The 16871-nt window shown below is 40.7% G+C and overlaps 1 protein-coding gene across 10 annotated transcripts in view; it reads left to right on the forward strand.

Annotated features, from left to right (window-relative positions):
- RARB (retinoic acid receptor beta) overlaps positions 1 to 16871 on the forward strand; it is a 319525-nt gene that overhangs the window by 265891 nt on the left and 36763 nt on the right. For all 10 annotated transcript variants that reach the window (XM_038128356.1, XM_038128359.1, XM_038128360.1 and 7 more), the window contains one exon: positions 8948 to 9089. In XM_038128356.1, the coding sequence (XP_037984284.1) occupies positions 8948 to 9089 (142 nt within the window). The remainder of the gene's footprint in view (positions 1 to 8947; positions 9090 to 16871) is intronic.

Consider the following 16871-nt stretch of genomic DNA (forward strand, 5'->3'; position numbering starts at 1 on the left):
GAGATCTGGTGCAACATATTTGTTTAGATGTCAACTGTCAAAACTAAGAGCAAAAAAAAATTACGGGGAGATAGTGAGCGTGTGTTGATGAGTCATTCAGATAGATGCCTGAAAACTGTACCAGGAAGCATAATGCTCAAGACATCTGGTTTATTTTGGCGTGTTTATGTCCATATTATTTCATCTGAGTATTTTAAAGTTGCTTTCTTCATTGTTTTCATATGTCACTTCATCCCTCCTCAGAAACTTCTTTGCTGCAGATCAAGCATGTTTTAAAACTCCTCCCAGGTCAGACAAAGTGAATAGAAACATGCTGGGTGTTGAAGGTAAGCAGGGGCCATGCTGTGGCATGGCCAAAGCCAGCTCTTTGCCAGCACCCACAGGCACCCACCCAGCCAGCCAGGCTCAGGCTGGGCTGCTGCATTGGCTCCAGGTCAGCTGGGGCGAGAGCAAGGAACAGCTGGCTGTGCACGCAAACTGTGCAGATCTCTGCTAGCGTGAGGGGAATTGCGCCTCAGCCAGCTTGCAGGCATATATAAATATTTGTGGCATAGTTTGCATTATTATTTCAGCTGAGCTCTAAACATTCGGTTGCTGATAGCGGGAAAGAAACTAGTGCTGCTATAAATTTCAGATGGTGCAGAAGTGCAGGGATTTTTGTATCGGCTGACAGTTAAATAAAGTCCCTGTGCCTCTTTTGATAAATAACTCTTCTGCCAAATATGTGCAGGAACTCTGCAAGCCTTTGTGGGGAAGGCTGGGAGGGGAAAAGGAGGAAGACACAAAGCCTGCCTGTGCGGGGAATTTCCTTGGAGCACACACACACACACCTTCTTTCTCCCGTGTAGGGCTGTGTTTGAGCTTGCCCTTTCCTCTTCACGTTTCCATCTCTGCCAAGCAGCTAAATGGAGAGGTTAATTTGAGAGACTGCTACAAGCAATTGCAGCATAGTAATTGCATAGCTAACATGAGTCTTTTCCTTGTCCTGCCTGCTGCAGGAATCTGCATGTCACTGCAGGGGCATTGCTTGGTGAAGATTTTTTGTTTGTTTTTACTAGGAGGTCCACTACTTTGTTAGAGAAGCTGTTGTTTATTGTCTTTTCATTTTAGCTCTGTGCAAAAACAAAAAAAAAAAAAACCAAACCAAACAACCTATGTGTGTCCTAGTAAAATTGTGACAATGTCCACGGAAGATGATGACCTCGCTCCAGCCATCCGAAAACCCAGTGGATAAAAACAAAGACACAGATTATTATTGTAAACCAAAATCAGTCATACTATTGAGGGATAACAATTTGAAAAGTCTTCTGTGATACCGTGCTTCCATGCAGGGGGGCAGCTGCATAAATGGTTTGGAAAAGTGTCATTCTTTACGAAGAAATACTGCGCTTAATTAATTCTTGCTCCTGGGAGGTCAACCTGGGGCACTCATTATTGTCTTAATTGGTGGTATAAATCCTGAGGCACTGGAGGGGAAGAGAGGAAAAAAAACGATGAGCAGTTAGCAACATACAGCCTTTTGGATAAGTGCTAGCCAGTTGTACAACCATCCTAGTGACATTTTATGGTTTTATTGGGTTATAGGTCTGATCCATCACAAATTAGGTTAAAGGGAATTGATTTGCATAAACAAAAATATAAAACAACAGCAAAATGCAATAATTCATTCCTGAGTTCTCCATTAAACTGTGTGAAATAACTCAGAAAAGCTTCTTTGATCTCCTGTTATTTGTATTAAATTATATTCATTACTCTTCCCATCTGGAGTTTCATAGCAGGCCAAAAATCATCCTACAGACACAACTGAAAGGAAGTTAACTGTAACTTTTTAATTATATACATTCCATCTCCTTTTTTTTTCTTAATTTGAAAAAAGCAGATGGAAGCACATACCAGCGCCTTCCTCTCCGTTCAAATCACTGAAGTGGAGAAGCAGAAAATCTCAGCCGTTCTTTCCCCTCACATATTGTTTCAAGGTGATGACTATTCTGTCTGGAGATTTTGACATGTTTGCTAAAAAGGTCAGGAGTTCAGTGAAAATCGAAATTGTGGAAAAATACGTGTGTAGTCCTAGGGATGCCGTGGTACCCTCGCTGGAAGAATCTGGTTGTTGCAGATTTGCACTTGATGGAATACATCTCCCCTGTTCTGTTGATAGCTGCCTCTCTGCCAGCTGGCCAGCAGAAGTGAGTGTTTCAAACTCCCCAGAAAATGGGGGGTGCTTTTATAGAATGATGGTTTATAGAATGGTGGTTTTTTTTTTACATTAAACCAAGGTTTGTGGAATCAGAATAAGTTTTGGCTAGGGGCACAATAAAAAATGGTAGTTTTTTCCAGCCTCTCCAGGAGCTAATGGCTAGCTCCATGAATGGTTTTCTTTTAGCTCTGTCATGGGAATTTTTTTTTGTCCTGTGAAGTCCATAAGACCTTTTTCACCTTAGAAACTATTAGGATTTATCAAACCTGCCCTGCTCTGTCTTTGCTGGCGAATTTTTTTGTAGTTGCAGAAAAGTATCCCCACTGTGGTAGCTTAGAGAGGAGCCACATGTTCCTCATCTGCTCATCCATGTCCTTTGGGCCCTTTTATCTTTTTAAGAAATTAGAAAACCCTGAGATATTTCAAACTTTTCCATTTGTGTAACAACAATGAAAAGATAATAGACCTTTTTTCCCCATAGTGGATTGCTCTTAACTCCAGAGGTCTGTATTTCCATATGCAAGATCTGGGATGACAGCTGCTTATTTTTATTGAATTTTGATTCAATAATTCTGTCGATTAAAAAGAATGAAATTCACTGCCACACTGGTTTCAAGAGCAAATTTTGGTTTCTTTGGCTGTAGAATCTTAGGGCTGCTCTTCATCTGCAGAATCAATGGCTAGACAAGCAGAAGCGTGGATGGCAAGCTGGAAATACCAGCAGTGACAGAAAAAGCCAGAGCCCTTCCCAGGGTGGGCTGATGCTGAATTCCTCCACCACTGGCTGGCTGGCATTTCTAGGTGCTCTCTACCAGCTATTGAAATTTGTTTTTGCTAAGACCTTCCTGTCCTGCCCTGACATACATCATCAGCACAATTTCCCTACTTTCTGGCAGTGAGCTTTCCTTTACTTATTGTTGTGGCTGCTTCCATTTTGTGCCAGCAGTGGTTTCCAGCCACAGTGTCAGACAATTAATTTGTTTATTCTGCAAGCCGTGACTTCCAAAGTGTGATAGACAGCGCAGACATCCTGGAAAAGTGCTGTGCAACTGGGAATGAACTCATTTGAGCTTCCTTTTAGATAGCTGCTTTGGTAGTTTTCGTTACTTGCGGGGTCTCCTGTTCTGGCTGCAGCCATTTTGCATTGTGTTTTGTTTGTGTGGTATCACTCAACAGCATGTGCTGGGTTGTAGATCTTGTGTAAGCCTTTCTGTGCAACTCCAGTTGCAGGTTTGCATGTTACCTAGGCCTCCCAGAGTAAATATTCCTGGTTAACGACTAAAAATTGCCTGGTTTTTCAGTGTGACTGTTGAGCCTACCAGGATTTGGTGAGGCAGGAGTTTTTTGTTCCCTGACTGCTGCCACTAGTTGTTAAAAATACTGCAAACTACATTTAGTTCATGCATGTACCTGGGCAATTCCCTGGTCACAGAACAAAGCAGTTTTGTGCAGATCCCATCATTGACAGATACCTTAAATGTCTGTTGATGCTCCAGAGAGAGCAGGAATGGGACCTTTACCTTCTCTAAATGTATTTTACAGGGTTAGCAAGGATAGAGGGTAACTTAAGTTATTAAAATAGAGACACTGAAAAGAAGCCATACATCACAAACATTTATTTTGTAAAAAGCCACATATTTGCCCAGCCCCTATTTCAGAATAAAGCTAAGTGCAGAGGTCTCAGGTGTGTGGTGGGCTGGATTTTCTTTTCAGTTGTTACTGGTATTTATCTTTCCTCTCAGAGCTCAGTCAGAGTTTATAAATGACTGATAAACTGTACCATGGAGAAGTCCTTCCTACTCCTTTGTTTCTTTTACGATAAAGTAGCAATATGCTTCACTCAGAAGCTTATTTTGCAAATTTACCAAAGAATGGCCTCTTAATCTGCAGGAGTCATAGCTGGCTGCCTGTATTTGGGGGTAATCAAAGCTGAACCAGATGAACTGAGCAGGCTGTTCAAACAGATTGAGCTTGCAATAGCCCTTCTCTGCTGATTACCCTGTCCCTGGCTTGCAGTGCAAGTTTTCAGCTTATAAGCCCACTATGCCTGCAAATAAGACTTGGCATGCCCTGTGCTGGCAAAATATTTTTAAGACGTTGTGATCAAATGATCCGTCTCTTCATGCATGTCCATAACTTGAGCTCTAAATCATCTGCTCAGCCAAAATCAACTGGACAGTAAAGGAGTGCGAGTTGTAAAGATCCCCTATCAAATATGTAGGGGTAGCAGTTCATGCTAACAAATCCATAAGACTTCATAAGTTTAAACAGTTAACTTTGTCTTGGAGGCTCATCCCTAATGAGGTCCTTTGTATTCAGACAGCCCGTGGCATAACAGCATTCAAAATATTACTGAAATAGTTAATATTCTCTGTGGGCACTCTGTTCTTTACTGAGCTCTCAAAGTTTGACTCATTCACAGGCAACTGCTGCTAAAGTAAGTGGTGAATGGGATGAGGTGGTTTCTTCAGTGTTGTGTTGAGGTTGGATTGATTAAATAGATTATTTACTTCTCTGCAATAGACCTAGGAAACCAGGTTTGTTTGCTGCTTGATACATACAGTTTCACATATCACTCTCTGCTTTCAGTGCACCAGGTAAGATATCAACACAATTAAAAGTGAAAAATAATCTGTCTGCTCTGCCACTGGTGGAAGCTCAGGGAACACACGCTGATACAATAGATTTCTGAATAATTTATACTCAGCATTTTTTCCTTGCACTCGGTAAATGAGGATGCCTAATGTGGCATGGTCAGAGTGATACTCTATCTGTCATCCATTAAGATAACAAGATTGGTGGGCCTGGGAGGAACGTGGCATGATACACAGAAAAGATGAGATTAAAAATTGAAGTGTTGGTCTAAAATGTTCTCTGTAAAGGTTGCTGATAAAAGCAGCTCAGAAAAACAGAATTAATTCAAAAGTGTGATTTCCACAAAGCTTTGTCTTCTCTAAAATAAAAACACAAGATACATGTTCCTTTCAAAAGTTGTGGATAAAAGGAATATCGGAGTAAATCACTGTTCCTGATAGACCTTCACTAGCTTCTTCTCCTTTAAATTCAAGTACTTTGTAGGTGCTATCAAAAACAATTATGTATGACAGTAATGCTTTATGTCTCACAGAATGGGATTTTTATATATTCATGAGGCTTTTTAAATTACAAAGAAAAAAATCATTTGTGATTGTTTTTGGCACTGGAGTGTCTCATCTCTCATCACAGGGTGTTAATTTGGACGAGAAGCTAAAATATTTGCATAAAAAATGGCTCGTCTAAATATTCAGCCAAACAAATTCATTTTGAGGTGACTGTATTATAGTTGCTAGTATATTGTTTTTCAAGAGCCAATAGGCACTAGAAGTTGATTAATTTATAAGCAGTGGTGGTTTTCAGTCTCTGAAGTTTCTGACAACTTCTTTACATCAGCTCACATTTGAATTTTCTTGATTTTTGAAGAAACTGTTGGGGTTGTGAGATCAGATGGGAGTCGTGTGACAGAAAGCACTTGGAGGAAAACTTAGGCTTGCTTCTAACTTCAGTATTTTTAGTGAAAAGGCCACGGTTATTATATCTGTGCTATTTGGAACCCAGCCTTGAAAGGGTTTAAACGTGCTTTTTTTGTTTAACTGGGCAGCCAGTGTGTGTCTGCCATCTCTGTGTCCTGCACAGTTTTCTTTTGCTGCAGAGCTGCAGTCAGGGTCCAAACCCCTGCAGAGGGTAAGACAGGACACTCTGATTTTTCAGCCCAGATTCAGGAAGTATCTCTGAGTATGACCCTGCTTGTAGTGCAATCCATAACTTGTTGCTGCACCACACCCAGCTTCTGGAGGCGGGTGAGGAAACTAAGACCCCCGTGCCCAGCAAATGATGCTACTCACCCACCACTGTCTGAGCTCCTGTCCCAACTTGGTTTGGGGTTTGTGTGCAAAGATAATTGTAATCTTAGTGCCTGTCCAGGGGAAAACTTAAAAATCAAATCTTTTTGATGATGTATTGATGAGCTTTTGAAATGAGTTTGTCACAAATGTTACAAGGAATGGTATCCCAATGCTGACTTTGAGAGGAATACTTGCGAGTGAGCACTAATACATTGTTGAGAATCATGTCCTTAGCTTTGACCAGGACCACATTACACCTTTTTTTCACCTGAATATTTTGTGTAAACAAGTTCATTTTTATCTATGTTCCATTATTAAATCCAGGAAGAAAATCAGATACAGGTGTTAAAAAGTAATTTGTCAAACAGCAGTCAAAGCTTCCACAGTTACATCCTCCTCTAAATCTTTCCCTCTGTGGAGGACATTGCTGGGGGAGGTTAGGCTAATGAGGAAACTGTCATCATTTTGACCTGGAGATCTGCTTTTTCCAAATTTGTTCTTCTTAAGCCTTTTTTATTAGTAATGAGTTCATGAATGCTTTATACTTGCTGTCTGCAGATGGATCACATTTTTCAGCTGCACTGTGTGGTCAAGTTTGTCTGGTAAGGACTTAGGCAGCCTCCTCTGCTTTCCTTCCTGATGGGCTGTAATTAAACCCTGGCTTATAAGGATGCAGCTATCTATCAGAGCAACTGATCAGTAGGTGTCATTAGCTACTGGTTATATTTTGGTAGAGTACAGATGTATTTGGAGAAGACTGTCTCTTCTTTTCCGAGTATTGGGTGACTTGTTCATTTGGGCCATTTTGCTTCTTGTCCTGTCAGGCTGGTGGTAGGAGAGTAATGCCATTGGTGGCTGTGGGTGTTAAATCACCTGCAGCAGCACTGTATTAGGCTGGGTGGCTGCCATAGAAGTTACCAGTTTTGGCTTGTCGTGGGTCTTTCCAGCTAGAAAGTGATCACCAAATAAGCTGTAGAGAGACAGCACAGCTCACATTTTCTGCCTGTCAAATTAAACCAAAATACCAAAATCGATGCCATAGATGCCTCACTGTTGTTGTTAGCCATATCAGCAATTACCCCAGAGTCAGGCATCACAGGGAAATATCAAAGCAAGAAAGGAGTGAATATTGCCTTAAATTTTCTTTTGGGCGAGTAAACAAATGTACATACACTTGCCATTGCAACAATTGAAGCAGTGTCAATGATCAGAAGTGTAGAATATAAAATAGCAGTGTTTATTGATAACTTGGAAGGTTTTAATTAGCCAAACAAATAGCTTTAAATTCTTCTTCTGAGTCCCGTAGCTTAAGGAAAAATGTGGAGAGTTTTTATTTACCACTTTGATGGTAGTAATAAATATCTCCTAAATCAGAGGAGCTAACCTCAGGATGAGGCTTGCCTGTGCAAGAGCTGCAGAAAACTTTTGCCAGGGGTTACGTGATTAAGGAGGCATTTTTCAGTTCTGAGTGAATCTGAGGTATTTTCGTTACATTAGCATCTATAGCACGTTGGTTGTGCAAGGAATTTATGACCAGCCCTTACTGCCTGCCCTACCACTCCCTGATCATATAGCCACAAAGTCTCTCAGTCAGCTCTGAACGATGGGAGTTTTGTCTTTTGAACTGCACATGTATCTCGGTGAGCACTTCGAGGAGAGCCAATTTTATAGCTTGCCATGATTGCATCTTTAGACAAATGCATTGTGGGCACAGAGCTATCATCTGTGGCATCAAGTTTACAGCTTCCCTGTAGGGTGTAAACATGTGGCTGGTTGAAGAGTTTTAACCTCTCAAGCCCTCCAACAAATATAAAATTGTTAACTATTCTTCCATAATGTTGTGATGTTAACTGAAATTTGACCCTGGTGCTTGCTGAAACCATTTTCAAAATCTAAGTGAGAAGGTTAAATAGTGCTGTCAAATTTCCAAATGTCTGTTGCAGAAATACTTTTCCTGAATATCTGTGGGTTGAGCTCTAAAATGCTTAAAGTAATCCTCTTTTTTTCCCTTCATTATTACATGATATTATCTAAAGCTTGGGGTTTAGTGAAATTAACTTGGGTTTTGCCTTTTTTCTGTGCCACCTAACCTTACCATTTATGGCTATTTTTCTCTTTTTTACTCATCGAAGGAGGAGTTCAGTCAAATGGTGTTCCTTGAATACAAACCAGACCGCTAGGGTTCTTTAATTTCTGTGCAAGATCATTGTAATTACTTGATTATTTTCACAGCTGTATCTGAGTAAGAAAAAAAGTGCTGTAATTGGCAACTTTTACAAGTTCACAACTCAATAACCTGATACTGGCTCTCCCACCTGCAGAAGCCTCATTAATTGCTGTAGGAGTTTCAGTAGTTAAGAGACCTGGGTTTCAGATTATTTCTGTTTTGAGGTACAGCCTTCAAACTAGAGAGTCTCTGCAGTAACAAAAATAGATGGGACCTTCAGGCTGAGTGAGTCTGTTTATTACTGGATGAGTGTCTGACTTCCAAATGGATGTGTTGGGAAGGCTGTTGTTTACCCAACTCATTACTTACATTCATAAGCTCAAACAATTTTTAGTTGAGTTTTTTTGTGAAATCTAGGACTTCATTTCCTGAATGCTCTTACTGAATGCTCCTGAATGCTCAAAGTTCTAGCTTTATTTATTTTGGCCTTAGGTTGCATTAGATAATTAGTTTTTATTTACGAGATGAGTCTTATGTTGCAACAAACAGTACTAAATTACAGCAAGATTGAGTCTTTAAAGATGCCATACTCCAGCCATAACTTTGAATTGGTTTTGTTATTTTAAAGCAACATTTGTGCCTGTCTCTATGGTTTATGGAAAGCTCAGAAGCTTACTTGATTTCTTTTTTTCTTGATTCCAGGGCTTTTTCCGCAGGAGTATCCAGAAGAACATGGTTTACACATGTCACAGAGATAAAAACTGTGTTATCAATAAAGTTACCAGAAATCGCTGCCAGTACTGCAGATTACAGAAGTGCTTTGAAGTGGGAATGTCCAAAGAATGTAAGTTGTCTCAGAAACAATTTATTGTTTGTCATATCCTACATTTATGTGGCAGTCCTAAGGGAAAAAAATTATTATGCAATTATTTGATTGAAGCCAGTATCTGTGTTCAAATGGAGGGAAAGGAGTATGAATTTGGTATGCAACTTAAGACCTGTATTTACAGACTTCTGAGTCCTTAACACTGCAGCCTAAAAGCTTTGTGTTCTTGCTGCCTGGATCCTCTCTGAAAGGTGAAATGAGCTGGCAAATGCTCTTCTCTAAACCTGCAAAGCCAGTAAACCTGACTATGCAAAGCACACCAAAACCCCAAAGGATTTTCCTCTCCCTGCTTTTCTAGAAATCTCTGGTTTGCCCTTTAAATTAACATTTTAAAATATTTATGTAGAAATATGTGATATTCTCTTTTTCCAGTTTATTGATATCCCCATCAAGACTGAAAATATAGCTAAAAACACCCTTTTCAGATCCCATGGGGGGGTAATGCTTCTGAAACTTTTTCATTTTTGATTGGATTGATTGCAGTAGCAAAAAAGTCTCTGGTGTAGTGATCTGTTCGATTGTTGAGGGTTTTTACCTCTATCAGCGATGTTCCCGGTGTCAGTAGGTCAATACCAGTAATAACCACTACAGAAATTTGCAGTGTGTGCATAAGAGAGGAGGGAAAATTGCCCAACCAGTTCTTAACTTTAATTCACACACAAGAGTTTCTTGGAGAGAGTTTAAGATCACAGGAAAAGAAAAATTGATGATGATGAGGCATTTATGTCTGAACTGTGATTTAAACTGGTTCTCATCTTCAGCATTTTACATCTCTGAATTGTGTGGGGCATCATCCCAGTAGTTCCCTTCTCTGTACTTGATCAGGAGCTAGGGGTCCTTAAGTTACATTTGTCCCTCCTCACTATATGCCATTTCTCTCTCCCACCCTCTCCTTCCTCTCAGAGAAAGAGTGTTGAGAAGTGGAGAAAGAACCAGATGCATCCTTTGGACCATTGTGCTATGTTTCCAGCTCCTTTTCATGGAAATGTGAAGTTGTGGTTATTGGAAAGTTTCCGTCTACTGAGGGAGGAAGTCTTGGGATTTCCATTAATTCACTGTCTGTGTTGGGTTTTCTAGTTTTCATGTGTGCCTGAAGTGCGCTTATCTGTACTTAGGTATAGATCTGTTGGAGTGGAGACTGTGATGGGAATAAAGGAGAAAGTAGGCTAAATGCAAAGATATAAGATTGAATGAGGAGGATTTTATTGATAGCTATTTCACTGCATATGAAGTGCACGTGAAGATTTTTGGTTTTTTGTTGTTTTTTTTTTTTTTTTTTTTAATAAAAACAGTATTATGTAGTTTGGAAGAGAAGAAAAAGCACTGTTCTCACCTGAGGGCTTGTTGGTCTTGAGTTCCTAAGGACTTTATTGCTGACGTGAAATAGTAATCTTATTAAATGCTGTAACGTCACATCGGAGTAGGTTTTGGAAGTATCAGCAGTATTTCTAACATGTTAACCGAAGTTACTTTGGATGAACTAGAAAGACTTACTGCCTTTTAGGTGATGGATTGTTTTTTCCCATAGGGTAGCTGGAGCTTTGCCAGCAGGAATAGGTTTTGCTCTGCCTGTTTCCTGGGGTGAACTAAGTGAAATTGCCCTTTGGCAGTTGCCTTTATCTCAAAATTCTACAGACACCAAAAAGGGGATAACAGGTTGGAGGGGGAACAGAGGATCCTGGAGAGAAGTGAGGGATGTCCTCTGGCTGCATTTCTGTAGAAGGTATTTGCAAAGGAACAGAGAAATTATTTTAAATGTCATCAGTTTGAATGCAGTGTGTCTTGTCTTCTGGGTTTAAGAACTAAGTCTGGAGTGATTCTGTGTTATCCCTTCATAAACAGGAGCTTTTCATCTCTTAAGAGATTTGAGAAACTATTTTCTTATCTGACCTTCTTTCATACATATCTCTAGGTTTTAACTCCATTTCTTTAGAAGTTTATGTAAACAAAGGCACATCTGTCATTCGGCTTTTTCTTACCAGATAGAGGTTTTTCTTTTTTTCCCAGTGCATTATTCACATTTTATTTTTTTGTCTTCTTACAGTTCTGTTATCTTGTAATGTGAAAGCCACATGAACAAAGGACAGAAAAAAGTATCAGAGAAATCTCACAGGGAAACAAGCCTACAATGCTCAGACCACTCCCAGTTGGGGAAAGTAATCACTGATGGCACCTGCAAATAGGAACCCCAAGGTCTGTTCCCAGGAGCTAAGGAGGAGTAGATACTGGTTTTCAGTATACAGAGTAATCTGTGTTTAAAAGCTGCAGTCCTGTGTTTATTTGTTCTGTCTTTAAAGGGCATGCAGAAGTACCTGCATATGCAGCTCCCTTTGAGCTTAATGAGTGTTCCTCACAAACATCACAGAGATGGGAACTGGGTGCATAGCCAGTGTGATAAGTAGAGGTTTAAGAATAGGGGTACAGTGTTTGAAAGAGAAGAGATACTGAGCATTTCTTGTATGCTTTTATCTTGTTTCAGAGAATGAAGTGAGATGATAAAGGAATGCACCGAATTTGCATTTCTTTATAGGTTGTTTTGTTTGTGTAGGGGGAAAAAAGCTATCTTCCGACCCCATTTTACTCCCCAGATCTGATCAAGAGAGGTCAATAACTACACTACCTCCAGGGCAGGAGTGGAGCTATTTGCCTTGTGATAATATCTGCAAGACCTGCTGAAACTGGATCCCAGTAGTGTAGGGACCATCTTTCATTGTGTAGTCCCTGTTGCAAAAAGTTTGTGCTCCAAATAGGCAAGACAAAGAGTGTGAGGGGAAACGACTTAGTGATGACTGCCTTATCATCCTACAACAGGACAAAACACAGCTTGAAATAAAACCCTGCTGTCTTTAATTAGATACCATTCCTTCAGAAACTCCAGAGCTTTGTCCCCGAAACCTGAGCTGCAGCTCCTGGTTCAGGGCCTGGAGCCAGTCCCTCCACCGGCATCAGGTTTGAGCATTGTGATATGGCTGTCCCACCTCAGCTCATGTAGGAGTGCTTATGGCAGTGTAGGTGCAGCTGAGGCTCTGGACCCCACTCCAAACCACTTCTGTCCTTCGTAGCCTCCCAGTCTGTTTGGTGTTTTTAATCACCATGTAGAGACAAACGGTGATCACGCCAGATTCTTTTTTTCAGCTTTCCTTTTCGCTGCTGCTGAAGTGAGAAGGCTACTAAGGCTGACAGTGGCTCATTATGCGATGGAGAGCCTTAGGAAACTAACCTTTGCCCTTCTCTTACGTGATCTCTGTGCTGCTGTTGAAGCCCCATCCTCGGCGTGACCCCAGGTGCCCGCCAGCAGCTCGCTGTTGCCTGGGTGCAGGCCCTGGGTGCTCAGGAGCTGCTGAGGGGTCACACGTATGGCGCTGGCTCCTGCAATTAAGGGAGCATGCAGGAAGCCGGGCAAAACTCTCCCACAAGAATGGGCTCTTTCAAGCAGGATGCTGCAACAGTCACTTTGTAAGGTGAAACCTGCTCATAAAGAGAACGTAAACTGGATTTTTTTGTAGGGTCTAAGGGGGAAGAAAATGGAGCTCCCTTCTGCCACAACTGCCCAGCTTAGCCCACAGCAGCTCTTCAACTTCCATCCTTTTTCATAAACTGTGTGGGCTGCAGGGGCTGTCACTCTATTTGATGATCTTTGGGGTCCCCTCAGACACAACCCAGCCCACGTACTACAGTGTGATGCAGAGAAGCCCTCTTTATACTGGCATAAATCTTGTCTGCAGTGAGCTCTAATAGAGCGAAATTATGTTTATAAAGGCATAGAATTGTTCCAGATTGCTTCAGTGCACTGAAGCAATGTTCAGATTTGCAAATCTGCTTACAATTAACCTCTCTGGAGGGAGGGAAGGAGGAAGGGAGGGAATGCAAGGAAATTATCATGAAGAGGAGAGAATCTGGTTTCTGTGCTCTGTGTTTGTAGAGGATTTTTTTAACTTGCCCAGAAATGTCTGTTACTCTTTGTCACAGACTTGAGTCTTATAATATTTAAATGTTCATGCTTCTTGGAACATGTGATTACATTCTGCTACTGAACAATAGAGTGAATGGATTTACTTATTTTTGTTCTAGTTGAAATTGGCAAGCAGGAAACATCAACTTGAGGAACTGTCATGTTTGTATTTTTTATTTCTCTTTAATTTTTTCAGCCTCCTTAATGAAGCATGATTCCATCCACAGTGAGTGGCTGAGTGGAGGGCTAGTCTGCATAGTTGCATTTGAGAAGTTCATGCAGATTTCACTGATGTTATTTTAAAGGGAACTAATTAGAATGCATGCAATCTTTATTTAGATGTTAGTCAGAACTGAACTGGGGTTGTTTTATTCTTTTTAGCCAGCAGGAAGCACTGGATTTAGGAATTGTTTCTGCTTTGCTACAGGCTAGATTTTTAACTGGATGCCTAAATACCACATAGTGGCTGGGGGCTTTTTCAAAAATTCCAGAGTAGTTGCCTTGCCTGTTAACTTGCTTTCTCGAGAGGCAGGAGCTAAATATCAGAGTAGAAATCACAAACCCCTGAATTCTGTTCTGGGACTAATTCCACTCTCTAAACCCTAAAAGCTAATTATTCTGTCTTTTCTATCTTGAGAGGTGAAAATTACGTCTTTTTACAGGGGCTGGGAGACCTTGTATTGTAAGTGCTTTGAAAGTAGAAAGATGTAAACTGTGAAAATATCAATTAAATTAAGAATTGGAAAATACAGTTAGTGGGGAAGCTATGCCCAAGCCATAGAGATCGCATATTTTTAATTTTGTTTTTTAAGGGCGGATTGAATTTGAGATTTTTTTCATTTTCAAATTTCATTTTTTTCATTTTCAATACAAAATCTTGGTTTTTGGTGGTTTGTGTTTTTTTGGTTGGTTTTTATTTTGGTTTTTTTTTTTTTTTTTTTTTTTTTTTTTTTTTTTTTTTTTTTTTTTCAGGCTGAAAAATTGGGAACTTTTAAAAGTTAATGCCAAACTCTCCATATCACTGATGGGGAGATTGTTTTAAGATGACAGCAAAGCTAATGGGGAAGGGTCTTCCCTGCAATAAAAACCACAGTGCTCTAGTGTCAGCTTGTGCTCTGCCAGTGATAATGCACACTTTGTTATGCTGGGTGGCTGAAAATTATCTACATACAATTAAAATTCTCTTGTAGAGAACTGGGTTCTACTTGTTGTGCATTGTTTCCCATGGTTAAACAAACATCTCTTGCTTTTCACATCGTTGTTTTGTCTTCAAAGAAGCAGATCTGCTTTTCCTTTCTCCTTTTGGGGTCTGCCTCTTCTGTGTTTTAGCCTTTACCACTGATTTTGCATAGCTTTCACTTGCCAGCTTTAATGTTTAAAGGAGCAACTTAGATTGAATGTTATTATCCATAATTTACTCTATGTTCTGTGAAGATGGTTATGTAATAGCAGTAATTGCATCAACTCACCTAATGAGCTTTCCCTCCAGTGCCATGTACAGCAGATTAATAGCCCATGAATTCATTTGCAGCTCGTTGTGTTTCAGAAAAGTATTTCAGGCAGCAATTAATAAACTGCTAAAGAAAATAACATAAAAAATGATTTTTTTTATTATGTTAACTCTCCAGCTGAACAATTTATTGGCACCTTTCATGATGCGGCTAAGTAAATTCTCTCCTAATTCCTGAAGCAGAGTGTGGTTAGTGAACCCTCAGCTCAGCTCAAGACTGTCTGGTAATTAGTCTGATCTTTATATTCTAAAATGTTACGGAAAAGTAAGAATAGCATCCTAATGTTCTCTTTTTCTTCTCTTCCTTGCCTTTCAGGCATTATGCAAATAGCTGTAACTTTAAACTGCAACATACTAGTGCTGCAAATTTTCCCCCCCTTCCTTGCATAGAAACCCCATAATTGTGTAAGCTAAGAATTGAAGACCTCAGCCAATAAACAACCCCTGGCACTGTTTCAGCGCGGCTTGTTGTGGGTTGCAGTGTCCCGTACCTCCCAAGTGGTGGGACAGAGCCTGAAGCAGGGACCCGAGAAAGGTCACGGGGGTGCTGCTGCCCTGAGGAAGGTAAACCAGGGGTCAAATGCCACTGGAGAGGGAGATGCCAGGAGAAAGGCTTGGAGAGGGAAGAGAGAACAGGGAAAGTCCTGTGTTCTGCAGTGTAAAAAGGGATGAGTTGATTGAACCCAAGAGGAGAAGAGCAGCAGTGAAGTGCCAGGGCTGCAACCACCTTTGCCGGGAAAGGGGAAGAAACTGCTTCATGTGGCCAAACTTGCCAGGCTGCTGTAGAATTACTATTTCCATGCTTTTTCTTTTGGTTGGTGCTAGTGTTGGGGGATTTTTAAATTGAATATCAAGTTTTTCATGTTTTACCCTATTTCTTTTTCAAAAGAAACTGTTGTCTTCCTGTCATTACCATCCTTACTCTCCCAGTCCAAAAGAAGCGCTTGGCTTGTCCTCTCGAAAGTAGTAAAATATATATTTTAAAATATTTTCCCTCATTTTTGACTCTTGAGGGCTGAGTAAGCATGAAGGGAATTCCTTCAATAAGCTCATACAGAGATTGATTACATGTCCTCAGCTGGAAGTTACATTAAGACTTATTCACTAAGGTATAGCTACCGTTGTGAACTTTTCAACGCTCTCTGCTGTCTCTATGACAACACAGATCCTGGCAGAAGTTACCAGGGCTCGTGTGCTCTCTGCAGCTTTTGTCTGCATCCATCAATCCTGGTCCTCGACGACTGTAAATGTGTGCCTTTCTTACGTTTTTGCTTAACAAGGTGTTTTATTAAATTTGTGACACTTCTAAAGTTATTACACTAATCATTTGTACTGCCATATGCAGCCATGCTCTAAAAGAGATGTGCTTTAGGAAAGAACTTTCTGAAAGGCTCTCAGTCTTGTCCTGTGGAAGATATTCAGCTGAGTGGCACAGAGACCTTGTACAAGTAACTTTTCTTTCATTACTGGTGGAACTTAAGGTAACTAGAGCCTGGGAAAAGCAGAATGCACACACAGTCTAATTTCTGCTTAGACCTGCAGCACACTCCAGAGAAGTGCTCGCTGCTTTTCAGTGCTCTAGCAAAGTCCACAGACCTTGCTGAAGCCATCCTTATTTTAAAGGAGCCCATAATGTGTCTGTTGGTGTTTACAGCTCAGGTTTCTGTGGCAGTCCTGCCATGTGCCACCTTCTGAGGAGATCCTTCTCTGGAGATGGGGCTTTTTGTTGAGAACAGTTGGCATTGACACCGGTCTTAGTTTTCATTTTGCACTTTTAGGGTGGTTTAGGAATCATCAGATGCTTTCTTTTCCATCAGTTTCCCAGTGAAAGGCATTTTGGGCAGGTATCTCTTATAAAATCAAGTCTCAATATAGATCTTCTTCTTTTTCTGGCCTTTTTCTGTTATTTCTCATCCCCTGCTTTGGTTTATAGCATTATTCCAAATGACACATGTAAAGACACTGGCTCTATGCATTTGTGTTGCCATTGCAGGTCACCTTTGCCTCTTCTTCAGTTTAGTATCCCAGCTGCTTTCATGGCAAGGAAAACCCTGGGTCATCCTTTCTGCCTTGTCCTGTGCCAGGCAATGCTGCTGTAAGGGCACATGGGAAACCTGGACGTAGCCAGTCCCTACCCAGTCCTTGCTCTCCTAAGAATGATGCTGAGGCCACATTTGCTTTGTCATGCGGACATAACTGCTGAGACCCCAATCCCATGACCTCAAAAGCTTTGTTTCAGAGCTTCCATTCTTCCTTTATGCACTCAGTTCACTGCTTC

Source organism: Motacilla alba, chromosome 2 (assembly GCF_015832195.1).
Source record: "Motacilla alba alba isolate MOTALB_02 chromosome 2, Motacilla_alba_V1.0_pri, whole genome shotgun sequence".
Taxonomy (NCBI): Eukaryota; Metazoa; Chordata; class Aves; order Passeriformes; family Motacillidae; genus Motacilla; species Motacilla alba.